Raw genomic sequence first — 23,905 nt, 5'->3', positions numbered from 1 at the left:
TTTTAACACGTTTAAGACCTTTCTCAAACTTTACAGACATTAAAGAATACATGAAAAGAACATTTCAGTAATCACACTGGTAACTTCTATAACAAAGTAAAATCTCCAGAGAAGTCATTCAACTCGTGATATTTAGAACGAAAAATATTGATTAATACCTTGATTATAATCCCTCATCACATACATTGAAGCAGCAGTGGATTCCAATCCACTCCCTTCAGCCCGTAGACATGTGCAAAGTTTCAGAAGCGGGCGTGGTGAAATGGCTCAGTAGCGCCACCTTTAGTCAAAAGTGGGGGGGTTAGTTTTATCAACAGCAACAAAACCTGGTATGTGTATTGTTCTCATCAAGACGGACAACTTTCTAATTTACATGATCTATCTCCGACCAACAGGAAGAGAGATATTTTGGTTTGAATGTGGATTTTCTGAAGAATTTTCTCTCCCTCTCTCTGTGTCTCTGTGTGTGTGAGGGGAGGGGGGATTTGACTATTGCTTTTATATTGTTAATCAAGTTTTCAGGGGCTTTTGGGGTCCTTAACATGCTCAAAAACTCTTGAAACTTTGCACACAAGTCAGAACCCCCTGCCATCAGGGACGGGCTGAAGCTGGTACCCGGGTGTGGCAGGGGGGCTCAACAGCGCCCCCTTGAAAGGGGTCCCAAAACTTGGTCCATAAATCAAACACGCTTGCATGAATTAATATGAAACTTGGTACACATATAGATCTCATCGGGCCGAACAACTTTCCCCCGGTCAAGTTTTACGCCAGCCCAACAGGAAGTCGGCTATTATGGGTTGTTTGGAAAACGCTTGCTGTGGAATGCGAAGTACTCCTCCTAGAGAATTCATCCAATCCCCACCAAACTCGGTGTGCATGAAGTCCAGACATTGAGGATTTTAAATTGCGGACGGATTTTTGATATCTCGAACGGTTTGGCCGTGGCGAGGAAACGAAATGATGGCGAGAAAAGAGAAACACGAAGTGGTATAACTTCTGCATACATTAACTGATCTTCATGAAACTTCACCAGTGTGTTCGTGGTAAGAGGCCGATCAGATGGATGTAACTATTGTGAGCCAAAGTTATAGCGCCACCAACTGGCAGCAGGAAGTGTGTCACTTTCAACATGCTTTTGACAAAAGTGGGGGGGTTAGTTTTACCAACAGTTCCAAAAATCAGTATATATATTGGTCTCATCGAGTCAGACAACTTTCTAATTTACAGTTATTAGATCAGAGCAAAAGGAAGTCAGATATTTTGGTTTGAATGTGGATTTTTTGGATATTTCAGACTCTGAGTTTTTAGCTACTCTTCCTAACTGGTTTATTTTATTCACACCAAACTTTTTCAAAATGATGAAAATACATTAAAGATGCTAAATTGTGAACGGATATTAAACATCTCAAACGGTTTTGCTATAGTGAGGGACTAAAGTAATGTACAAAAAGGAAACTAAAAGCCTCATCTTCTAAAAATGTAATTAAAAAACATTTATTTCTATATAAAAGTATACAAATATCACAACTAAACCCATTTTATTCTTTTTTTTTTTTCAATTTAATAATTATTTATAAGTTTAAAAATAGTAATTGTACTATTTAGTCCCATAAAAGTCAAGTCATACATAGGGCTATACTGTCCTCTTGTGTTCAAAATCAGGTAGGCCTATTGTATCTACATAAAAATATACTAGGTTTGTGACGTTGAGAATATTTTACCACTGGTTAATCTATGTGTGACACCGCTGGGGGCTTTTGAATCGCCAACTTAAAAACGAAAGTAAAATATGCTCGTCCGCACTGACATTGATAGTGGTTGAGCGAGCTTTTCAAATGAATTCCTATGGAAGTAGGAATTAACTGAAAAACGTTCACTCTGTTCTGCTCGTTCCTCGCCGTGGATGCGCACCGTTATGAATGCCCGTGCAGCCATGAGCATTTTAGTTTAAATTTAAAATGAGCGCCTTTCGGGGGGTGGATTGCTTGAAATTATTTTACAAAAGCACAATGTTGTGTTTTATTGCGACTGTACACAAATATAAGTTAACACTTTGCAGTTTGAATGTCGTCCTGTATAATGACGGAGTATGTTTTTATGTGTCCACTGTTCAATCGCGCCCACGCCACACACACGGTTTCCTATCTTTGTGGGGACTCTCCATAGACTTAATGGTTTTATACTGTACAAACTGTATATTCTATCTCCTCACACTAACCCTACCCCTAAACCTACCTATCCCAGAAAACTTTCTGCATTTTTACATTTCCAAAAAAACTCATTCTGTATGATTTATAAGCTTGTTTACCCATGGGGACCTCTATTTAGGTCCCCACTGTGACATGAGTCCCCATGAGTCTGTGTGCATTCAGGTTGAAGTCCCCACCGGGATAGAAAAACATGAACACACACACACACTTACACACACACTTACACACACACTTACACACACACTCACACACACACTCACACACACACTCACACACACACTCACACACACACTCACACACACACTCACACACACACACACTCCAGCATTGCAATCTTGACATCGCAGCCTGTTCATTATAGCCTTAATAAAATATAATAATAAAATAGTTAACCTAACATATAAAAATTACACTGCTCTAAATAGTCAGTAGTACAATTCGTACATTCACAGTAAGCACCACTCCACTGTGATGTTTCAAGCACATTTTTGCGCGTGTGAAGAGGATGATTTTTTCCGTCGATATTGGAACACGAGCGAAGAACAAAGCCTATAATAAAGAATAGTTTAGCATCCAAATACATCGCAAATGCTGAAACATTTTGATTCTAATGAGAGGGTTACGTGAGCCCAACAGTGCTTACTTTCGTTTTTATTTTTACATTAAATTTAAAAGATTTGTTGTGGAATATTTTGAGTGTATCATAAAATCAGAATAAGGTAATAAGGTTTCTGTCTTATATATATATATATATATATATATATATATATATATATATATATATATATATATATATATATATATATATATATATATATATATATATATATATATATATATATAAATATAGCTGCAAGCAGCGATGAAGGGCCAAAGCCGGTGGCACCGACACCCCGGTGCCTTTAGGTAACTAAAGGCAACAGGGTTGCGGTGCCACCGGCTTGGGCCCGTAATCGCTGCTCGCAGCTATATTTTTTGTTTGTTTTTGCGCACAAAAAGTATTCTCGTCGCTTTATAAACTTAAGATTGAGCCACTGGAGTCACTTGGACTATATTAACGATCTCTTTAATAACTTTTCTGGGCCAGCAAGTTTCGGTCACATAGAAGCCTATGGAGGATTCAGACATGGCTCAGATTTCATCAAAAATATCTTAATTTGTGTTCCGAAGATGAACGAAGGCCTTACGCGGTTGGAACAACATGAGGGTGAGTAATTACTGACAGAATTTTCATTTTTGGGTGAACTAACCCTTTAATATATACAAATTTGGTTGGTCTACTCCAAATAGTCTCTGAGTAACTGAGAGAAATGCAAAAAGTGTTGCAACTGTCCCCGGTCTCCCCTACTGTTAAGACAATTCATTATTTTCTCGAAAAAACAACGGAATTGATTCAAGATACTTATCCACATGATAAAGGAGGTCTTGAATGTGCCAGAAATATAAATAACTCATTTTCGACCAAAAACGAAGTTAAGGTCTTTTGCCTTTGCATGGCAGTATACCACACCGCCCACACGGCCCGCCCCCAGCCGCTCGTTTTTTTCCGGAAAGACTCGGTACAGTCTATCTTTCTTTTATAAATATAATAAAACTAAGGACGTTTTGGAGATATGAAGGATGCAATACTACTCTATAGGTACTCAAGATTAACAGGAGATTGAGTGAAAATTAGCATTTCACCCCCCCTTTAACAAGCTAATTGGCCGCATATTTTCACACTTTGTGTTTGATTTCCCTGGTTTTGGTAATGTTATTAAAGCTCTTTAGTTTTTTATAATAAATTCTAAATGCTTCATTGATCTCTATAGGGTCAACTATAGTTCCTGTTGAACTCTCAATTACTGTGATGGTACGTTCTGTTTGTTGTTGTCGGATTTGCCATGCAAGTAATCGACCAGTTTTATCTTCATATTCATAAAAAAATTTGTTTCTATCTCAAAACTTTTGAAGCTGCTCTACCTGCTGATAATTCATTATATCGGGACCGGAGTAATAATAATTTCTTGTTTGCTTCTACTGTGTCTGTAGCTTTCTGGAAAATATAATTTTCTAATTTTTTGATCTGATCTTCTAATTTTTTCATTTCCTGTCTAGACCTCCTGGCTTTTGAACTGCAAAAACAAATATGTCCTTGAATAAAAGCTTTGAATGCTTCCCATCTAATACCAGCAGATGTTTCAGAACGATTCATTTCAAAATAAAGATCAATTTGTTTATTCATATATTCTTATAAACTCTGGATCCCGAAGCCATATCTGAAAGCCTGAAAGCGCCATCTAGGGGGGTTCTTTATGAATTTTGTAGTTTTGTATGATAAGTGTACTGCTGCATGATCAGAGATGACTATGCTGTGATATCTGTTATAACTAGCAGTTTGCCGATACAAGAAAATAATCAATACGTGAGTATGTCTGATGCATACCAGAGTAAAATGAATATGATACTGCTGCTGGGTTAAGATCCCTCCAAACATCTGATAAATTAAGGTCTTTCATAAATTCCTGTATCAACTTCCTAGCTTTAGTATGTGTTTTATCAATCCCTGTAGAACGATCTTTGGTAGGATCTAGTACACAATTCATATCCCCTGCGATAAGATAGTATCCAGGCAAACTAGCAGTTAGCAAAAACAAATCATTAAAAAAATTGAGGTTGTCATAATTTGGAACATATACATTAGGGTAAACGTACCTATTAAGCTCACCAAAATCTACATTGAGACATTTTTAGTGCACAAGATATTGGTTTTAGTACAAGAAGTTATTTTAAAATAAAATATTAATCTCTCACACTATAATATTTCATTTTATTTTAAATGACAAAAGTATTTCAATTAAGATGTACATCATTAAATATAAAAAGTCTGGCTGTGCTTAATGGGTACATTTTGTACCCTTTAAGCACACCCCTGTTCCCAATAAGCTCACAACAAGTTTTATTAAAAATTCTTGTTTATTTTATACAACCTTTTTAAGGAATAATTGAAAAAAGTTTTATTTGAAGGTACAGAGTCAATCACAAAAAAACAGAACACTAAAATCAAGCAACAAGGCATTCAATTTGATCAGGTAGCCTATCCTATTCATAGTGACGTGTCATTCAAACTCATTGCAACATCTAGACTAGTACACGTTCAGCTATGTAACCCATATTGAAAAATCAAATAACAAAACAAACCAATGTGCTCTTTAAAGGGATACTCCACTTTTTTTGGAAATTGGCTCATTTTACAACTCCCCCAGAGTTAAACAGTTGAGTTTTACCGTTTTCGAATCCATTCAGCCGATCTCCGGGTCTGGCGGTACCACTTTTAGCATAGCTTAGCATAGATCATTGAATCAGACAAGACCATTAGCATCTCTCTCAAAAAAATGACCAAAGAGTTTCGATATTTTTCCTATTTAAAACTCGACTCTTCTGTAGTTACATCGTGTACCGACGGAAAATGTAAAGTTTAAATTTTCTAGGCTGATATGGCTAGGAACTATACTCTCAAAATCGCACCTTTTCATTTTCCGTCCGTCTTAGTACACGATGTAACTACAGAAGAGTCAAGTTTTAAATAGGAAAAATATCGAAACTCTTTGGTAATTTTTTTGAGAGAGATGCTAATGGTCTTGTCCGGTTCAATTCATTATGCTAAGCTATGCTAAAAGTGGTACCGCCAGACCCGGAGATCGGCTGAATGGATTCGAAAACGGTAAAACTCAACTATTTAACTCTGGGGGAGTTGTAAAATGAGCTTATTTCCAAAAAAAAGAGTTAAAGGGAGTATCCCTTTAACTCTCTGGGTCAGAGCTTTCCTGTCTACTCCAAACTTCTTGGACAGATACGACAGGTTTCTGATGGCTCCTTCTTTGTATGACATGCCTCTTTCATCTTTGGGCATACACTATAGTTTCGTCTAGCTTTTGTCATCTTAAGACTGTGAAAATAAGTTTATTAATCATTTTTTTGAAGATTAACATAGTGACAACCATCAGTTAATATTTAAATTCTGATTATTAAGTATTTACATAGACGTTTAATGTGGGTGAGCTTAAAGGGAGCACACACTGTGCTTAATTGGAGCAAAAACATTTTTTAATTAATAAATATTAAATTAATATTTAAAGGAAAATATTTAGCTAAATTAATAATCTAGGTAATGTATTAAGTTTATACCAATTTTAATATGAACAACTATTATAGACAATATCTATGAAATTATGCTTTTTCTAATTGATGTCACACTGAAGCTGTGTGATTGTCATAGTAGTGCACCCTTTAAGCTCACCTAACAATAATATGAATTCTTTAAAAATTACAGCAGTTTAAAACCACAGACTATCAATAAAATGTAAAATTATAATATTATGGATTTAAAAGTACAAGCCATTAATTCCTGTGAAGTAATATATTAATGTAGCACACAATCTTATACAGCTAGTAAGCTAGCTATGTTCGTAGCATCTGGGCTATGTTGCTAAAACTATCTTTTAGATCTAACTGTAATTATTTCCCACATCCAGGTTCCAGGTTATAATATTCAAAAGTCTAAACATTAATCTCTTAATTTTGCAATAAGAAGATGTACTTCTTCAAAATAAAGGCTTAAACATATAAAAAATGCACATCTGAGGGGCTCCTCTTCTGGTGAAAGTTTTCAGACAGCTTTGAAAATAGCCGCCAGACAGTGTGAACACATGGACACACATATCTCAGTGTGCAATGGTCTGATTGGTTTAAAATTACAGGAGGTATATAGTAACAAACACATCAATTGGTTAATACATCAAATAGGATAATACATTGCTGTTTCTTTTTATAATCTGAGCTCCAAGATGGTAGTGTGCTTAATGGGTACTTGAGCTTAATAGGTACGTTTACCCTAATTAAATTGATCTTTTCTGAAAAAAAAAGAACAAACAAAAAATGGTACACTGTAGCATAATATATCTTCCTAATGGATGTTTAGTTACCTTCTGAACCTGTATTGGGACTGATTTATGAATTAAAGTCATTACTTCCCTTGCATTAGAAGTGTGGCAGCAAAAACTTGCCTTACCATCTCCGACGAATCCTAATTGTCTCACTTTTTACCATGTGAGTTTCCTGAAGAAAAACTACTTGCGCCTGTAATTGTTTGATCCTGTCCATTACCTGCTTTATTTTTATTTATTTTTTATTACCCAGTCCTCTACAATTCCAGGTTAAAAATTTCACATTCTCTGTCTCCCCCATAATCTTTTACATTTCCTATTAGGAGGCACATTCCCTTTTATAGACACACATACCCTAAATACTGAGAAGCAAAAAATACAAATAAAAAATAATCATGAACAAAACACCTATTGTTACATATTCAACAACATCCCCGTTTTCCCCAGTAGCGTCCATGCTACTGCATTTAAACCCCCATCCCTTACACACCTTGTATGGCGTTGATTGGTCCACACAACCGTGAGGAACTATCAGTTCCATCATAAGCTCTCTGCTTCCTGTGAACTTCAGCAGAAACATCTGGAAGAAAATGAAGAGTGTGTTCCTTATATGAAACCATCCCCTTGAACCTGGCCACTCTCAGCACCTGTTCATTTTTGACTGAAGTTCAAGAACTTCATTATTAGTGTTCTTGATGGTGTACAGGGATCTCGTCTTGTGTTCTGGTCACCTAGGTTTCGTTGTGGATCCACTCTACTGTATGTGCGCGCTCTATGACTAAAGATGTGCTCGAGTCCATTTCCAATATTTTTGGAATCCAGGCCTCTAAAAATGCACACACATCATTTCCTTCTTTTTCCGGCAAACCCACCAACCTTAGGTTGTTCCTTCTGCTTCTGTTTTCCATGTAGTCAACCTTGTCTGTCAGTTTTTTAACTTGTGACTCAAGCGAGCTCGTAGTTGAACGATTTCATCCTCCGCTCCAGAGATGCTTTCCTCGGCCTCTTTCACTCGCTTATGATTGCTGACATAACACTGTCGATTTTACTTGTAACTCGTTTGTCCATTTCTTTAATGGCTTGTAAAATATCTGCATTGCTGGGGTTCAACTCTGTTACTTTCGTAGATTCACTGTCGTCACTCTTAGTTCGTCCGCGTGATCAGAATCTTGTGGCATCTCTTGCGCTTTATTATTCACTTTCTGTGTTTTTTTCGGTGCCATTTCCGTTGTTGGTCTTTGTGTATTAATTAACTGAAGATGTGATAAAGTTTTAAGTGAGTTTGAAGGATTATTACTCAAACAATATAGGAGGGTCGTTAATACGCGTCTTCTCAATACCAATCCATAACCGAAAGTCCTGTGAGGTAACCTTTCATATAAAGCATTCTTGTGTTTAGGGCAACTTAGGTCGTGCACTTCACCCGCAACAGCTCACTGTTCTCTGCAATTCTTCAGCGGCATTTTGTCCATAGAAATACATTTTTTACTACTGTTAAGCATTGTGACTGGCAGATCTGTGCGATTTGTAGTTGATTATTAAAAAAAAAAGATCAGTAATTAATACTAATCAGTACTTGATGTAGTTAAGATAATTCTTAAAGAATTGATGGGCCAGTTTTCTCTTCTCTTCAAGTTTCCCTTGAGTCCGGTATGAGTCATATTCGTTTTGTGCCCGATGTGTCTGGTGTCCAATAGAAAGGCCCTTGCATGAAGCAACTAACAGTTTTCCAAGTGCATCGATGAAGAACTCTGTGGGAAAAATGAAAGAAAAGGAGAATTTAAGAATTAAAAAGTCGAAGGATTAAATGTGCTAGGAATCAATCAATGAAGACGTTTTACTGACGTAAAATTTAGTATGTTTACCTGTGTGTCCAACTCTTTTAAGGAATGGGTCAAAGCCAATTCTTCGCACCGCTTCAGTCCTCGCCAAGAAATAATTAACAACGCCATCTACTAAAAAGCATTCATTATATCCAGAAAGTGGCTGATGAAACCCTCCTTTAATACGCTTTAGACATCCACCTTCTTCATCTCCCTCATCATACTCGAGAATAAAATGGAACTGCTCACCTGAGACATCACCACCAAGCTAACATGAGAAAAAGAGCTTATTTAACAGTGCTGTAGTGCTCCAAGACCTGTCACCCCTCTAAAGAATATAATTCCATACTTACAACATCTAGTTCTGGAATTGCTTCCATAATCTCCACAAACCCCTCGACCCGTGTCTCTTTCAAGAACAAGAAGTCATCATCAACCCACAGGAAGTATTTAGTTCTGACTTGGGACAGAGCCAGATTTCTGCCTGCAAACCAGCCCTGCGGTGCCAAATAATCATCAGCAGTGATTAGTTGCCAGGTAATCTACGCTTAAAATCCAAGATGTGTGACATACAGCATTAGACCAATTGAAGTGTTGGGGCAGAAGTGTGTACCTGTGCAGGAGGCATGATGTAGTGCTCAATGTTGTTTCCAGACACAGGTTCAGGCTTCAGGCTGTCATCCGCAACAATGATCTTGATATTTGGGTAAAACTTCCGGATACTCTGGATGAGGACGTTCAGCTCTTTATACCTCAGAAAGGTTTTTGTTAATATGGTTACCTGTGAGTTTATATCTGAATTTTAAGAGAGAGAGTGAGAAGTAGGTTTGACATTTCATTGGTTTATTGGCAACTTTATAGACATTTATGTATACATTTGTTACAACCAGCACATCTTATGCCATGGTAGCATGCGGTTTTGTAGTGTGTTTCACTTTGTATGTTGTGGACTTACCGTTTCCTGGGTCATAAAGAACAGGAACTGATGGTCTCCTAATCATGATGGGAAACATGGCCTTATGGTCCTCAAAAGAAAGTTGAACTAAAGAGAAAATGTGGTTTGACAAATAAATGACTAATCTTGAAAATAGTGAAGACTCTTTGAACAAATAGTAAAGATATAACCATGCCGAAAAATTGCTTATAATGGGCTGCCACCATATATTAAACTTAAGAAATAAAGTCACCGTAAAACGTTAAAACGTTATTCTGTAAAATGATGTATTTCTAAACGCTTTATGCATTTCTTAAATTGAACACTTTACATGAGTGTCTCTCCTGTACTTACCCAGATCTTTAGACTTGACACGGTAGATAGTGCTGGTGTAGGTCACTCTGGACAGCAGATCATTGAGTTGTGTGAGGCTGCTAGATGAGATGCTCAGTTCACTCTGACCCTGTCCATCCACCTGCTCTCCATCCAGAACATCTTCTACTGAGAGCACCCCATTCTTCACTCGAAAAAACACCTGCAGACATCATTGTGTTTAATGCAAATGGAAGTTTAGATTAAGAATGGAATCTAAATTCACCTGTCTCAAGATTTTGCATCAACATGCATTTAACGCTTAACAAATAGTATTTAATGGTGAAACAGGATTCTAATGTGCATGCATATTAAATGAATACCTTGTACAAGGCAATTACCTACAAATTTACCTATGAAAAAAAAAACAATCACAAAAGGGAATTGGAAGATTAAACCAACCTTGTACGCCTCACTCTTGATTGTTGTTACACTTCTTTCTTGTGTTTGAAGAGCGAGACCTGAAATTATAATAGGCTATAAAATAATTCACTTAAATGCAGAGTATGGTGCTTTGCTTAAAAAAAAAAATCGTTATGCACCGATATGAAAATTTTGGCCGATATCGATAATTCTTTACATTTGAAAGCCGATACATCTAAATTCAAATTTTTATATACTTTGAGAGCCCGATTACAAAAACAAAAAAGCTTACCATTAAAAGCCATGTCCCAAACACTTTAACATAAATTATGTACACATTCAATAGAATAACCTAGTTTGAACCAGTGCAAGATTCCTTAACTTTTTTAATTAATTTAACATTCCTATAGCCAACATTATTAAAAAATGGTAACACTTTATATAAGGTTTAATTTAGTTAGCATTAGTTAACGTGAACCAAAAAAGGTAGGCTATATTATGTTACTGCTAAACAGCATACAGTGAGGTTGTGCCCAGTTCAACATTCAACATTCCTTGGAACAGATTTACTTAACAGGGCAAAAATAACTGTCTCCATGCTTTTTTTAGCGTTAAATTTTCACTGCGTGTCTTTAGTAAATATTGACAGTAGTTTTTTAATGCCAAAAGAGGGTTTGAACTGGCACAAGCTGTTAGTAAATCTGGCCCCAGACACGACTTAATAGGAAAGCTATGCTGACCTGGGATTAAACTTTTCTGCAGAGGAGCTACGTTGAAACTGGTGGGATATTGGAGAGGAGAGTTGGCCTTGGCGATAAGAATTTCTTCGTTTGTCTTCATCCTGAGAAAAACGCAAGAAGAAAATAAAGTTATAAAAGTTTATAAGTGGCTCCCAAAAATAATGTAGCCTACCTCAAAACAACAAAGATACGCAGTGTGTATTTCACGAGTTCACACGAGTCCCAGTTGTTTCACTAGTTGTTTCAACACGGCCCAGTACAGAGTTGCGTTAACTCCAGGTCCCGGACACTATTATTAAACAGCGTTGTGGCAAGACAACCAGTGAGAAGCGTTTCAATTTGACAAACACCTCTCTGTTACAAACCACAAATCACTCGATGGTTTAACTAGTATTAAATCGGATGAAACAGCCTCAACATTCCCAACAAGACTGATGAGGAAAGCAGGAGAAACACTGAGGCATGAACAAAATTAGAAGACTTTAAATCCCCTAACCACCCTTACATACATTTACCATGAATGTAGGCTACTGTTGTAATTTACCATGGGTTGGGCAGAAATGTGCAATATTTATATTGAACACTATGTAGTAATATATATATATATATATATATATATATATATATATATATATATATACACACTCACCTAAAGGATTATAAGGAACACCTGTTCAATTTCTCATTAATTCAATTATCTAATCAACCAATCACATGGCAGTTGCTTCAATGCATTTAGGGGTGTGGTCCTGGTCAAGACAATCTCCTGAACTCCAAACTGAATGTCAGAATGGGAAAGAAAGGTGATTTAAGCAATTTTGAGCGTGGCATGGTTGTTGGTGCCAGACGGGCCGGTCTGAGTATTTCACAATCTGCTCAGTTACTGGGATTTTCACGCACAACAATTTCTAGAGTTTACAAAGAATGGTGTGAAAAGGGAAAAACATCCAGTATGCAGCAGTCCTGTGGGCGAAAATGCCTTGTTGATGCTAGAGGTCAGAGGAGAATGGGCCGACTGATTCAAGCTGATAGAAGAGCAACTTTGACTGAAATAACCACTCGTTACAACCGAGGTATGCAGCAAAGCATTTGTGAAGCCACAACACGCACAACCTTGAGGCGGATGGGCTACAACAGCAGAAGACCCCACCGGGTACCACTCATCTCCACTGCAAATAGGAAAAAGAGGCTACAATTTGCACAAGCTCACCAAAATTGGACAGTTGAAGACTGGAAAAATGTTGCCTGGTCTGATGGGTCTCGATTTCTGTTGAGACATTCAGATGGTAGAGTCAGAATTTGGCGTAAACAGAATGAGAACATGGATCCATCATGCCTTGTTACCACTGTGCAGGCTGGTGGTGGTGGTGTAATGGTGTGGGGGATGTTTTCTTGGCACACTTTAGGCCCTTAGTGCCAATTGGGCATCGTTTAAATGCCACGGCCTACCTGAGCATTGTTTCTGACCATGTCCATCCCTTTATGACCACCATGTACCCATCCTCTGATGGCTACTTCCAGCAGGATAATGCACCATGTCACAAAGCTTGAATCATTTCAAATTGTTTTCTTGAACATGACAATGAGTTCACTGTACTAAAATGGCTCCCACAGTCACCAGATCTCAACCCAATAGAGCATCTTTGGGATGTGGTGGAACGGGAGCTTCGTGCCCTGGATGTGCATCCCACAAATCTCCATCAACTGCAAGATGCTATCCAATCTATATGGGCCAACATTTCTAAAGAATGCTTTCAGCACCTTGTTGAATCAATGCCACGTAGAATTAAGGCAGTTCTGAAGGAGAAAGGGGGTCAAACACAGTATTAGTATGGTGTTCCTAATAATCCTTTAGGTGAGTGTGTATATATATATATATACTATAATATTAGCCTATATAGTATAATAGTAAATTTAGTGATTTATATTGCTTTAGATTTATTAGGTGGGTAGAGGAATATATAATTAATGTTTGTTATGAAATTATGTCAGTTTCTTTGTAAAGGTTTAACTTGTGTTTAGGCATTTTTTATACAGTGGGAGTGAGTAGCCTGTGGTTATCAAGTCTCACTGTCAGAATATTTTCATTTAAGCATAACAATCATAAACAAAATTATTATTATTTCTCACCAACAGCTACGAGTTTGTGTAATTAATTGATTTGTTCCAAGGAAAATAGTTGTACACAGCTGTAAATGATCAAGTTTTTATTTATTATGGTTTTAAATATCTGCATAGCCTACTGTTGGGTCGCCTACCACATTTCCAAGTAAATACCATACTTTACCATACCAACAGACGGATCGGTGCAGCTTCTGCAGTAATGCGGTCGATGTACCGGTCTGTCGTGGTGAAGAAAGAGCTGAGCCGCAAGGCAAAGCTCTCGATTTACCGGTCAATCTACGTTCCTACTCTCACCTATGGTCATGAGCTTTGGGTCATGACCGAAAGGACAAGATCCCGGATACAGGCGGCCGAAATGAGCTTTCTCCGCAGGGTGGCTGGGCGATCCCTTAGAGATAGGGTGAGAAGCTCGGTCACTCGGGAGGAGCTCAGAGTAGAGCCGCTGCTCCTCCACATCGAGAGGGGTCAGCTGAGGTGGCTCGGGCATCTGTTTCGGATGCCACCTGGACGCCTTCCCGGGAAGGTGTTCCGGGTGCGTCCCACTGGGAGGAGACCCCGGGGAAGACCTAGGTCACGCTGGAGAGACTATGTCTCCCGGCTGGCCTGGCAACGCCTCGGTGTCCCCCGGGAAGAGCTGGAGGAAGTGTCCGGGGAGAGGGAAGTCTGGGCATCTCTGCTTAGACTGCTGCCCCCGCGACCCGGCCCCGGATAAGCGGAGGAAGATGGATGGATGGATGGATACCATACTTTTTTAAGGTTACTTTAACTTATTTATTGAAACTGTTTCAATAAATAAGCTAAACCCCCAAACCAACCAACCTCAACTTTTTCCTCTGACCTCTAGCAACTTTTCGATTTGATAATCCGGCCCTCGAATGAAGCTAATTGAATAGCCCTGCGCCAGACTAACGTTGGCAGACGTTGAGAGTGTGGACTGGATGGGACTGAATCTGCGACGCGGCTTAGGCCTACTTTAGGCTATTTTCCATTTCTCTATGGCAGGAATTATTGAATGGTCTGGTTAAAGCCTCTGTTAGATGGTGTACTCACACTAGGCACGGTTGCCATGAACCGGGCCCGAGTACGATTGTCCCCTCTCCCCACTCCCCCTCTGGCATGCACTCACATAGGGTTTCAGCATTCGTGCCGGAGCACGCTTACGTCATTATGGTGCGACGGTTTCGGGATAAACAGGAAGAGCGGCGCTCTCACTGAACACAATGTCCATCGCTCTGTTTACTTTGTGGATAATTTTGAGTCGTTTGGTCCACGGTGGTCCACAGCCCTCTCACAGCCTGTTGTTAAACAGATCTATCGCCTTTGTGGCACGGAAATTTTGTCAAAACCGTGACGTCACGCGTCCTGTTCCGTGCTCCAGCACGGTTAGCGCTCACACTGCATGCGAACCGCGCTCAAGTCCAACTGAACCGTGCTCTGGCCCACCTCTTCCAAGCGGGCCAGGGCCGGCTAATCGAGCCGCGCCCGGGCACGGTTCGGGGACTCACACTAGTCAAACGAACCGCGCTTTGGTGGTCAAACGCACTCGGGCACGGTTCAAACTGGCTAGTGTGAGTACACCCATACTTTCCGCGACTGCGATGGCGGAGGGTCCGCGTGACGTAAAAATCGTCATCGGGGTTGCACGCGGAGGCTCGTTGCGGACAGCCGCGTGCCTCCCATTTTTTTGTGACCGCGCGGACAAAAGGGCGCGCGTTCATTAGGTTAAAACCGCGAAAGAGATGGAAATAACATGGACGCCGAATTTGAAAAAAAAAAAGGAAAACGCGTACATGCTAGAAATAGAACCAATGCCTATTTTTCCGCAAGTGCGTTTCCAGGCAAAATAGAATAGGAAAAGAGGTTTATATGTCATTTTTGACACGAATACATATTAATAAATGTCATTTTGATGTTGGAAAGTGTCTAGGTTTTGACATAAATGCAAATATAAACTATAAATATAAAAAATATTATCGATTATACTGTCCAGACCGATCTACTGCGCATGCGTTGAACGCGTTCACCAAGCGGACCTCAGCAGAAAGTATAAATACAAGTAGTCCGCGTCCGAGCTGTGTGCAGCTGTCGTGTACGCGTCCAAACTGGAGTATAACAGAGGCTTAAAGGAGAACTCCGGTCAATTTTAACATTGAGCTCATTTTTTTGTACATTTGGAGTGCTGTCAATACAGAGAACAACGACAAAAATCGGTGTTGCCTACACCGAGTTATTCTATTTTTAAAATTTGCACCCTATTGACTTCAATGGGGCAAGTAGTAAGCCTGCTTTTTAGCCTCTTAACATCCTTTAAGTGTCATTACAAGTGCACAGAAAATGTGAGTGATTCCTTCTGAGTGAACATGGGTGAATCTGACTGCAGTAGATGTTAGAGATATTAATAAAAATGAAGTTAATTCAGCCAGCGCTCATACCTCTGTTTGCATCCTGTTTTCGGTGGAAGGCCATATTAATTTATTGTCGAGTTCACGCGCATAGGTTTAGTGCCTATGATCACGCGCGTGAACTCGACAATCGATTACTATGGCCTTCCACCGAAAACAGGATGTAAACAGAGGTATGAGCGCTGGCTGAATTAACTTCATTTTTATTAATATCTCTAACATCTACTGCAGTCAGATTCACCCGTGTTCACTCGGAAGGAATCACTCACATTTTCTGTGCACTTGTAATGACACATCAAGGATGTTAAGAGGCTAAAAAGCAGGCTTACTACTTGCCCCATTGAAGTCAATAGGGTGCAAATTTTAAAAATAGAATAACTCGGTGTAGGCAACACCGATTTTTGTTGTTGTTCTCTGTATTGACAGCACTCCAAATGTACAAAAAAATTAGCTCAATGTTAAAATTGACCGGAGTTCTCCTTTAAGAGAAATACGCGGAAGGAGATTGCGGATATGTTTCGCCCGGTGGCGAGGACCCGTTTGTTTGGCCTGACGCCCGCGAGATAACACCAGAGGATTAAGCGGAAAAGGAGGTAAGTTTGCTGTGTGAAAGCCTAATATACATATGCCTACACCTCTTAACTCGTTGATTAACTGAGTGTGCTTCACTCGTGTTTAATTATCTGAATGTGCTCCTCCCGAACTTTGTTAATAAAATATAATTTAACATGACACTGTGGTGCTGTTTTACAGGATTTTGGGTGAGATGTAAAAAAAAAAAAAACCCAGTTCAACCTGAGTTGATGTTGATTGAACGCCTGTGCTCTGCGCTTAATGATATCATCCAGTTGATCTTCTGGCGCAAATTGCTTGGTGAGTTCATCTCCTTCACAAGTAACATTTGGCCTGGGCGAAGATCCAAAGATATGGTGTCCGGTTATACTATAAACATAACAGAAAGACCCCAGGTTAGGTAGACCATCTTAACCAGATCTAATATTAACTAACAAAATTTTATTGACAGTTTACGTTACCTTGAGGCCGTGTCTTGCCCAGGACTGGCACTGTTGAACAAAAATAAAGTTAACAGATGTAGTTACTTTGATAAATAGGTCCTTTTGACTTTGACCACATTTACACTGCTGTTCAAAAGTTTGGGATCGGTAAGACTTTTTATGTTTTTAAAATAAGTCTCTTATGCTTACCAAGGCTACATTTATTTTATAAAAAATACAACAAACAAAAAAGTAATATTGTGAAATATCATTACAATTTAAAATAACTTTTCTATTTGAATATATTTTAAAATGTAATTAATTCCTGTGATGCAAAGCTGAATTTTCAGCATCATTACTCCTGTCACACTGTGGTTATCTCAGGAACAGTCTGAAGACTCTGATTAAAGATGCCGATTCAAACTTTAATAATAGCCTAACTCTCTGGAACTAGCTGACAGGCAGGGAAAACACACATTAACACAACGGAGACCAAAGACTGAAGGCAAGGGTGAAGGGTGCATCTTAAAAAGCAAACAGAAACACGATAATTAATAAGACACAGCTGGGACAAATGAACTCATAATGACAGTAACCATAGAAACAAAGGAGATAGAGTGGAAGTAGGGGCCTGTACCATAGTTAAACAGGATTAGTTTTGAGTTGACAAAACCAAACCAATCTAACCAGGCTTTGTTGATAACTTGATGCTGATCATCAACTTTCTCTGTCAACTCAGGCTTTGATCCTGAGTTTAGGAGTTTAGGTGTGACATCAGTAGCGAGCCAATCACATGCTGAGAAAGAGTGAAACCAATTCATTTCTCATGAGAGAAGCGGCGCAATTCACTTGTCTCTTCTGCAGAATATCACGAGATTGAAAAATATTAAGAATTTAAACAAATTTACACAACATGGAGAAAATATCTTTCTATGAAAGAGGACAACTAAAAGAAAAAGTCTTGCTATATCAGTGCAAGCAAAAGTTTTGAAGTTAGTTTATACAGTTGATAAAGGTATAGAGAGAATTGAACATTTAAGCTCACATGCAGTCATTTTATAGCTTTATTTATTGAGTCTAAAGCATATTATATTATCCTTATATTTATTCATTTAAACTGTGCGTAATAATAATTGATAAACTAAAATTGTACATGTGTGATTGATTAAGGGTGTAATAATAAATAATATCTATATCATACAAAATGATTATTCTAAATAAGCATTACTAAAAGCCAGATGATTTTGTCTTTAAAAATGATTTGGTACTGTATGTAGTGACCTTTAATTTGGATTAGAAACAGGTGGAGTGACTTTATTACATCAGACATGTCACTTTGTTCACAGCTGATTGGTCCAAGTTCGGTTTGCAACCTCTTACTTGGAGCATAACCTGCCCGAGACCAGGTTAGCATGGAGCATAAGTTAGTATGGCGATGAACACTGCTAAAAGCCAAACCACACATGGTGCCTAAAACCCAGCATTAGGGTTAGACAAACTAAACTGAAACATACCTGGCTAGCCACATAAACCAGCTTCATGGTATAGGCCCCAGAACAAAATAAAATAAATCAATATTAAGCAAGGATGCATTAAATTGATCAAAAGTTACAGTAAAGACATTTATAATGTTACAAAAGATTATATTTCAAATAAATGAAATAGAACTTTCTATTCATCAAAGAGTCCTGAAATGTTTTTGTTTTTTTTGTTTCAAGATTGATAATGATAATGAATGTGTTTTTTTAAGTATCAAATCACCCGCTTCACATGGCAAGGAAAACTGGAGTAATGATGCTGAAAATTCAGCTTTGCATTACAGGAATAAATTACATTTTAAAATATATTCAAATAGAAAACAGTTATTTTAAATTGTCATAATATTTCAGAATATTACTGGATTGTTGTTTTTGTTTTAATCAAATAAATGCAGCCTTGGTGAGCATAAGAGTTTTCTTTTAAAATGTAAAAATCGTATGGATCCCAAACTTTTGAACGGCAGTATATGTCAAAGGTTTTGTTTTTTGTGCATCATTTCCAATCAAACTGCAATTTCATCAAATTATGCAAAAAGTGTGAGTATATTATTTAATTGTATTCAGTATACATACAATTATATGATGCTATGAATTTAATGATGTTAAAGCTTATAATAATCCTATGAAATTAATGAAGTTTAACCATTTTATTTTGAGAACAAATAATTTGAGATGTGGTGGAAATTATGCTGAAATATTCATGACTTTAAGAATAAGAGTGACAAAATTAGACAATAGTACCCTAGTGAAAAAACAAATACCAAAATGTATTTAAAATACGTTTATTTCATACTTATACAACAAATCTATTAACATATGCACTGACATATCGCTTGAGACTTTGATATAGGCTAAATATTATAATTTCTTTATTTGGAGTACTTTTTATTGCACAATGCACATTTCTTAATATTAAGCCTAAAATGTGTTTTAATAGTAAGGATAGTATGATCTCTGTATAATATTAGTCTTTAAATGCAAAATATTTAAAGTGTATCCAAAATATACTTGCCATAGTTCTACTTTAGCACAATAAAATATACTTAAGTATATCTTTAGTTGGACCTCCTAGTACTATTTATGGATAACTAAACGGCATTAAGTACAAAATTAGTTGTTCCAATTTAGCAGACTTTATGTATATCAATTATATACCAACAGTACAAAAGCAAGGTATTTATATTATTTATATAAATATGTAAATGTATTTGTAGTATACTTAGCATAAAATATTATTTCAAATATTTTGGTATATTTATTAGCATGTGCACTGCAGTACATCCACTGTTTGACATTATAGGCAATTCAAATAAGAGTTTGAGTGTGTGAAAACTTTGTTTTAAGGAAATTTGTTCACAGGGCTGAAAGTGTCCATAGTTAAAGAAACATCCTGTTAATATAATCACCATTTTTGCTCTGAAATCAGTGTAAATCATATTAAGATTTTTCTAAATAAAAAGAAATCAATCTCATTAAGTCTGACATCATGGTTTCCAGGTCCAAACATTCTATCAGATGCCAAAAGCAAACAACAAACGGTGCTAATAGACACTCAAGGTATGCTGTACTATGTATACTACTGAAAAATCATGACCCTATTACTGTTATCTCCATACTGAAATATCAGATGGCTAGACAGTGATTCATCTTTTATAAATCATTAAAATATTGGTGTCTGGGACGCCATCATCCCGGAGATTAGAATGTACACTGTGAGTTTTTAAAACAATATCTTGAATGTGTGAAATGAATAAATAGTGGTTATAAATGGCTGTTAAGATCGTATTCTCATTTGAAATGAGTTGAGGCTTGGACTCGGAAACAGTGTTCATTATGTCACGACTTAAGACAGAAGCGGATCAGAGAAAAAAGGACTGTATATGTACCTGGTTGGTGATATGATTTTCATGACTTTCAACACGAAGCAAATGATCAGTGTAGAACCAAGCAGGAAACATTTAAGTAGGATGTTGCGCGTGCACGTCATAATGAGTAATGATCTGAAAGAACAGTTACACATATCAGTTACACACATCTGACACAGGATCATCACAACATTTCAATAACAACTAAAAACACAAACTGAATGTGAGGCTGGAATGATATGCAAGTGAGTAAATGATTTACATTTTTGGGTGACCTAACTTAAGTTAGTGTTATAGCTGACTAGCTTTCAGATACTACTGCGTCATGTAAACAGGACAGACACACTTTTCTAAGCTGTGATGAAAGCCATTAGACAAAACATTCTACGTAAGTACACACATCTTTGCCATCAGTAAACAGTCACAACAAAAGCCATGAGAACCATACATGGAAACCCGGCAAAAGTGAGATGTACTTACCATGGACCGCCTAGTTCTGAAGTGCAATATGGCGGTCTTCTCACGCATGCGCTGTTGTTGAAGTGAACTACAAAAAAAAAAAAAAAAAAAAAATATATATATATATATATATATATATATATATATATATATATATATATATATACATATATATATATATATATATATCATCTATTAAAACCATCAAATAATAGCTGCTGCTTCTTACGAGCATATCCGAGAAATCTTCCTCCTTGTCCAGTTGCTCGGAATAGAGCCGATCACTTTACATTGCACCACCAAGCTAAGAATTAGATCATGGTATCAGATTTCATGTCACATTAAGATTCACATTGAACACTAATGCATTTACAAAATGAAGGAGTGGAAAATCTCCAGAGAGTAATAAGGACAAAGGGCAAACAGTTATGAGCATAAGAACCCTAAGAGAAAGACTTCTTTTTCTCTCTTCAAGTGGCCACATCATATTCTGATTCTGAATGATTCTCAGTTCCTTTACAAAGCTTTCAAGTCTCATGTTCTTTATTCAGTGGCTGAAAACGTAAATAAAAATATTATTAATTGTCTTATCAATTATGTTAATGTTAATTGTCTTATCTTATCATTTTAGTGTAGAATAAGTTGTTGCTAGGATGACAAATTTGTAAAACTAAAAATTTTCAGCTGTTTACATTTTTAGGTTGCGCTCGAAAATGTCAAATAAATCAAAGAAGTTATAAAGAAGTTCCTGTCTTGCTGAGTTTGTGAAAAGATGTAAGTATTAGACAACTGTTTTACGATAGAATCTAGTGATGCAAACTACTCAACTATTTATGAAATTTCACTGTTTTGAATTGAAAATATGCTATCATTATTCTCGTAATTCGTAAATGAATGTGACAAGACAAGAAACGTTTGTGTTTTTTTACATATTAGGCATACAAATAAGAGTGAAAGTGTGCACATTTAAAAAAAAAAACTTCTATTACTTTTTTATTCCATTAAATCCCTTTTAATCCTTTAATTATATAATTATGTTGTTATTATTATTATGTATTAGATAATAACCCCCCTCACTAATCTGACGCAGATTTGCGGGAACATATACATTCGCTTAAGTCCGAATAAATCCAAATGTGTCAATTTTGTTATCAGGTAAATGTACCCAATTGCATAATCAGTTCAAAGATAATAAATAGAAAACAAAAAATGCTCTGGAATAAAGAGAAAAGATGCAAACCTGACATTAGAAAAATACATAATGCTGAATGTCTGAAGACATCCAGCATTACGGGCTGATCGTAACTACAAATCGCCCCAAGCCTCTTGTGGCATTTGTTAAGTGAACATGCAATTTATTCTTTTAGAACGCCTCATATATATGGGCTGATATGATATTAATCACCATTGTAGTTTTAGAAGTGAAATATATATGAAATTTATTCTGTATTAATCGGTGACCTTCATATAGTATGTATGTTATTAACCACATTTATAACCTAGTTAAATCGAGTGTTATATAAGAAAAGACACTGTAACTTATTTTGCAAAAGTCTTTTATTTGTGAATCTGATTTATTAAGAAGAGACAATGCAAATTGTTTTGTAAAAGTCTTTTATTTGTGAATCTGGTTTATTAAGAACAGACAATGCAACTTGTTTGGTAAAAGCCTTTATTGTGAAATTGTTTTATTAAGAAAGACAATGGAGATGGTTTTGTAAAGGTCTTTATTATTGAACTGTTGTGTTCAGAGAGACACTGCAACTTGTTTTTGTAATAATCTTTTTATTGTAATAATGCATGCAATAATGTACTCATGTTTAAGCATTTAATCAATAGATAGAAGTAGCATTAAGGAGTGAAAAGCATGTAACTTAGCAAAGTAGAAATGGTAAGCATTACCCGTTTGATGAGGAGCATGAGACGCAGGAGAAAGGCAGAGGGTCCAGAGCAGTAAACAAAGGAGAACAAAGGAAAGAGCTTTATATATGGAGTTACAAGGGGGTTTCCAGAACGGAGGACAGTTCAACACTTCGGATTGGACAGATTGTCTGTAAAGGACTGAATCTGTGCGGAGGGCGTGTGGACTATAAAAAGTATTGTAAAGAATGTCAAAGTGAGACGCTGTTTCACCAAGGACGGCCTCTCCGGTGTTAGATGCCTTGCCATTGCGCCTCATGAAGATGAAAGCTTGTAAATTATTTAGTTTTGATTTACTTTTATTTTTATTTTATGTATTAGTGCCTTTTATGTAAACTAGTTAACCTGTATTTAATAAAAATTACATTTAATTGAAATTAAGAAGCTCGTCTGCTTTAAGTCTCTGTTTTACCAAATATTGAGCTGAACTAAACGGAGCAGTCTTTCGACTGAATTGTAAGTATGGAAATTTATATACTTATTGTTTAGAACGAATTCGACTGACTTTACCTAACCTGAGAATAAACAAAATAAGGTAGAAGGTGTCTATATTTAAGACCCTAACAAGGGGTTAAATTAAGCACCATAAAACACATTTCTTTAATACTCAGACCAAGACAGAAACTTCTTTCACATGGAAACATGAGCTAACAATGGGAATTTGCATTCATAGTTTACACATTTTGAGGGCAGGATTACATTTGCCTGGAAGACACACCCTCCTCTGTAAGCAAGATATCTCTCTAAACTCTTATATAACTCTTAAAACCTTTATTACCTTTTAGTTTACTTCTTTGGGATTGAGTTTGGGAACTCCTTTGTACCAGTCGCACTGAGCCATTTCAAATGATACCAAACATGTATAACGCTGTATGATTATTGTTCCCATTAAGCCATATAGATTTTTGGGTGAATTTCAGGTGATCTCAGCATGTAAGAGGTGTTGGGGGAGGTGATTTACTCTTGGATGGGGATGCTAGTTTCTCAAGAGAGAGTTTAAATGTTAATTTCCAGAAACGTCCTTTGTCTTCTCGGGGAGTGGTCGTTCCTCAACCAGACTGCTCAGCATTTTCTAATTTATCCAATCTTACAGTATAGTAAAATACCAATAGTAATACTTGGTACCATCATTTCAGCTCATCACAGTAAAATTAAGTAGTCACAATTCACTTTGTGGAAGAAATATTTTTCATATTCTGATGCTGCCAGTTACAAACTGAGGGAGAGCACTCATT

At 37.0% G+C, this 23,905-nt stretch overlaps 1 protein-coding gene across 1 annotated transcript; it reads right to left on the bottom strand.

The window, feature by feature from the left end:
- Positions 1-8,499: 8,499 nt before the first annotated feature.
- On the bottom strand, positions 8,500-20,370 carry LOC308696243 (beta-1,4 N-acetylgalactosaminyltransferase 2-like). Its single transcript, XM_081374746.1, has 11 exons — positions 20,313-20,370; positions 16,928-16,957; positions 16,689-16,835; positions 11,368-11,468; positions 10,667-10,725; positions 10,247-10,427; positions 9,914-10,000; positions 9,572-9,753; positions 9,312-9,455; positions 9,001-9,226; positions 8,500-8,886 (listed from the first exon to the last, which is right to left on the bottom strand). Exons 1-11 carry the CDS (start codon positions 20,333-20,335, stop codon positions 8,705-8,707), a joined length of 1,362 nt encoding a protein of 453 aa, XP_081230872.1. The 5' UTR covers positions 20,336-20,370; the 3' UTR covers positions 8,500-8,704.
- Positions 20,371-23,905: the final 3,535 nt, after the last annotated feature.

This window comes from Scardinius erythrophthalmus, assembly GCF_964197995.2.
Source record: "Scardinius erythrophthalmus genome assembly, chromosome: 1".
Classification (NCBI taxonomy): Eukaryota; Metazoa; Chordata; class Actinopteri; order Cypriniformes; family Leuciscidae; genus Scardinius; species Scardinius erythrophthalmus.
The sequence above is the reverse complement of the archived record's forward strand: the minus strand, read 5'-3'. Positions and strand labels throughout refer to the sequence as shown.

Bases quoted from the DNA above. Each gene is read 5' to 3' on its own strand.
- LOC308696243 (XM_081374746.1), bottom strand. From the start codon at position 20,335: ATGAAAATCATATCACCAACCAG. The intron at 16,836-16,927 runs GTAACGTAAACT...TTATGTTTATAG, and splicing joins GGGCAAGACACGGCCTCAAG to TATAACCGGACACCATATCT. The intron at 11,469-16,688 runs GTTGAACTGGGT...CGTTTTTCTCAG, and splicing joins TTCAATCAACATCAACTCAG to GATGAAGACAAACGAAGAAA.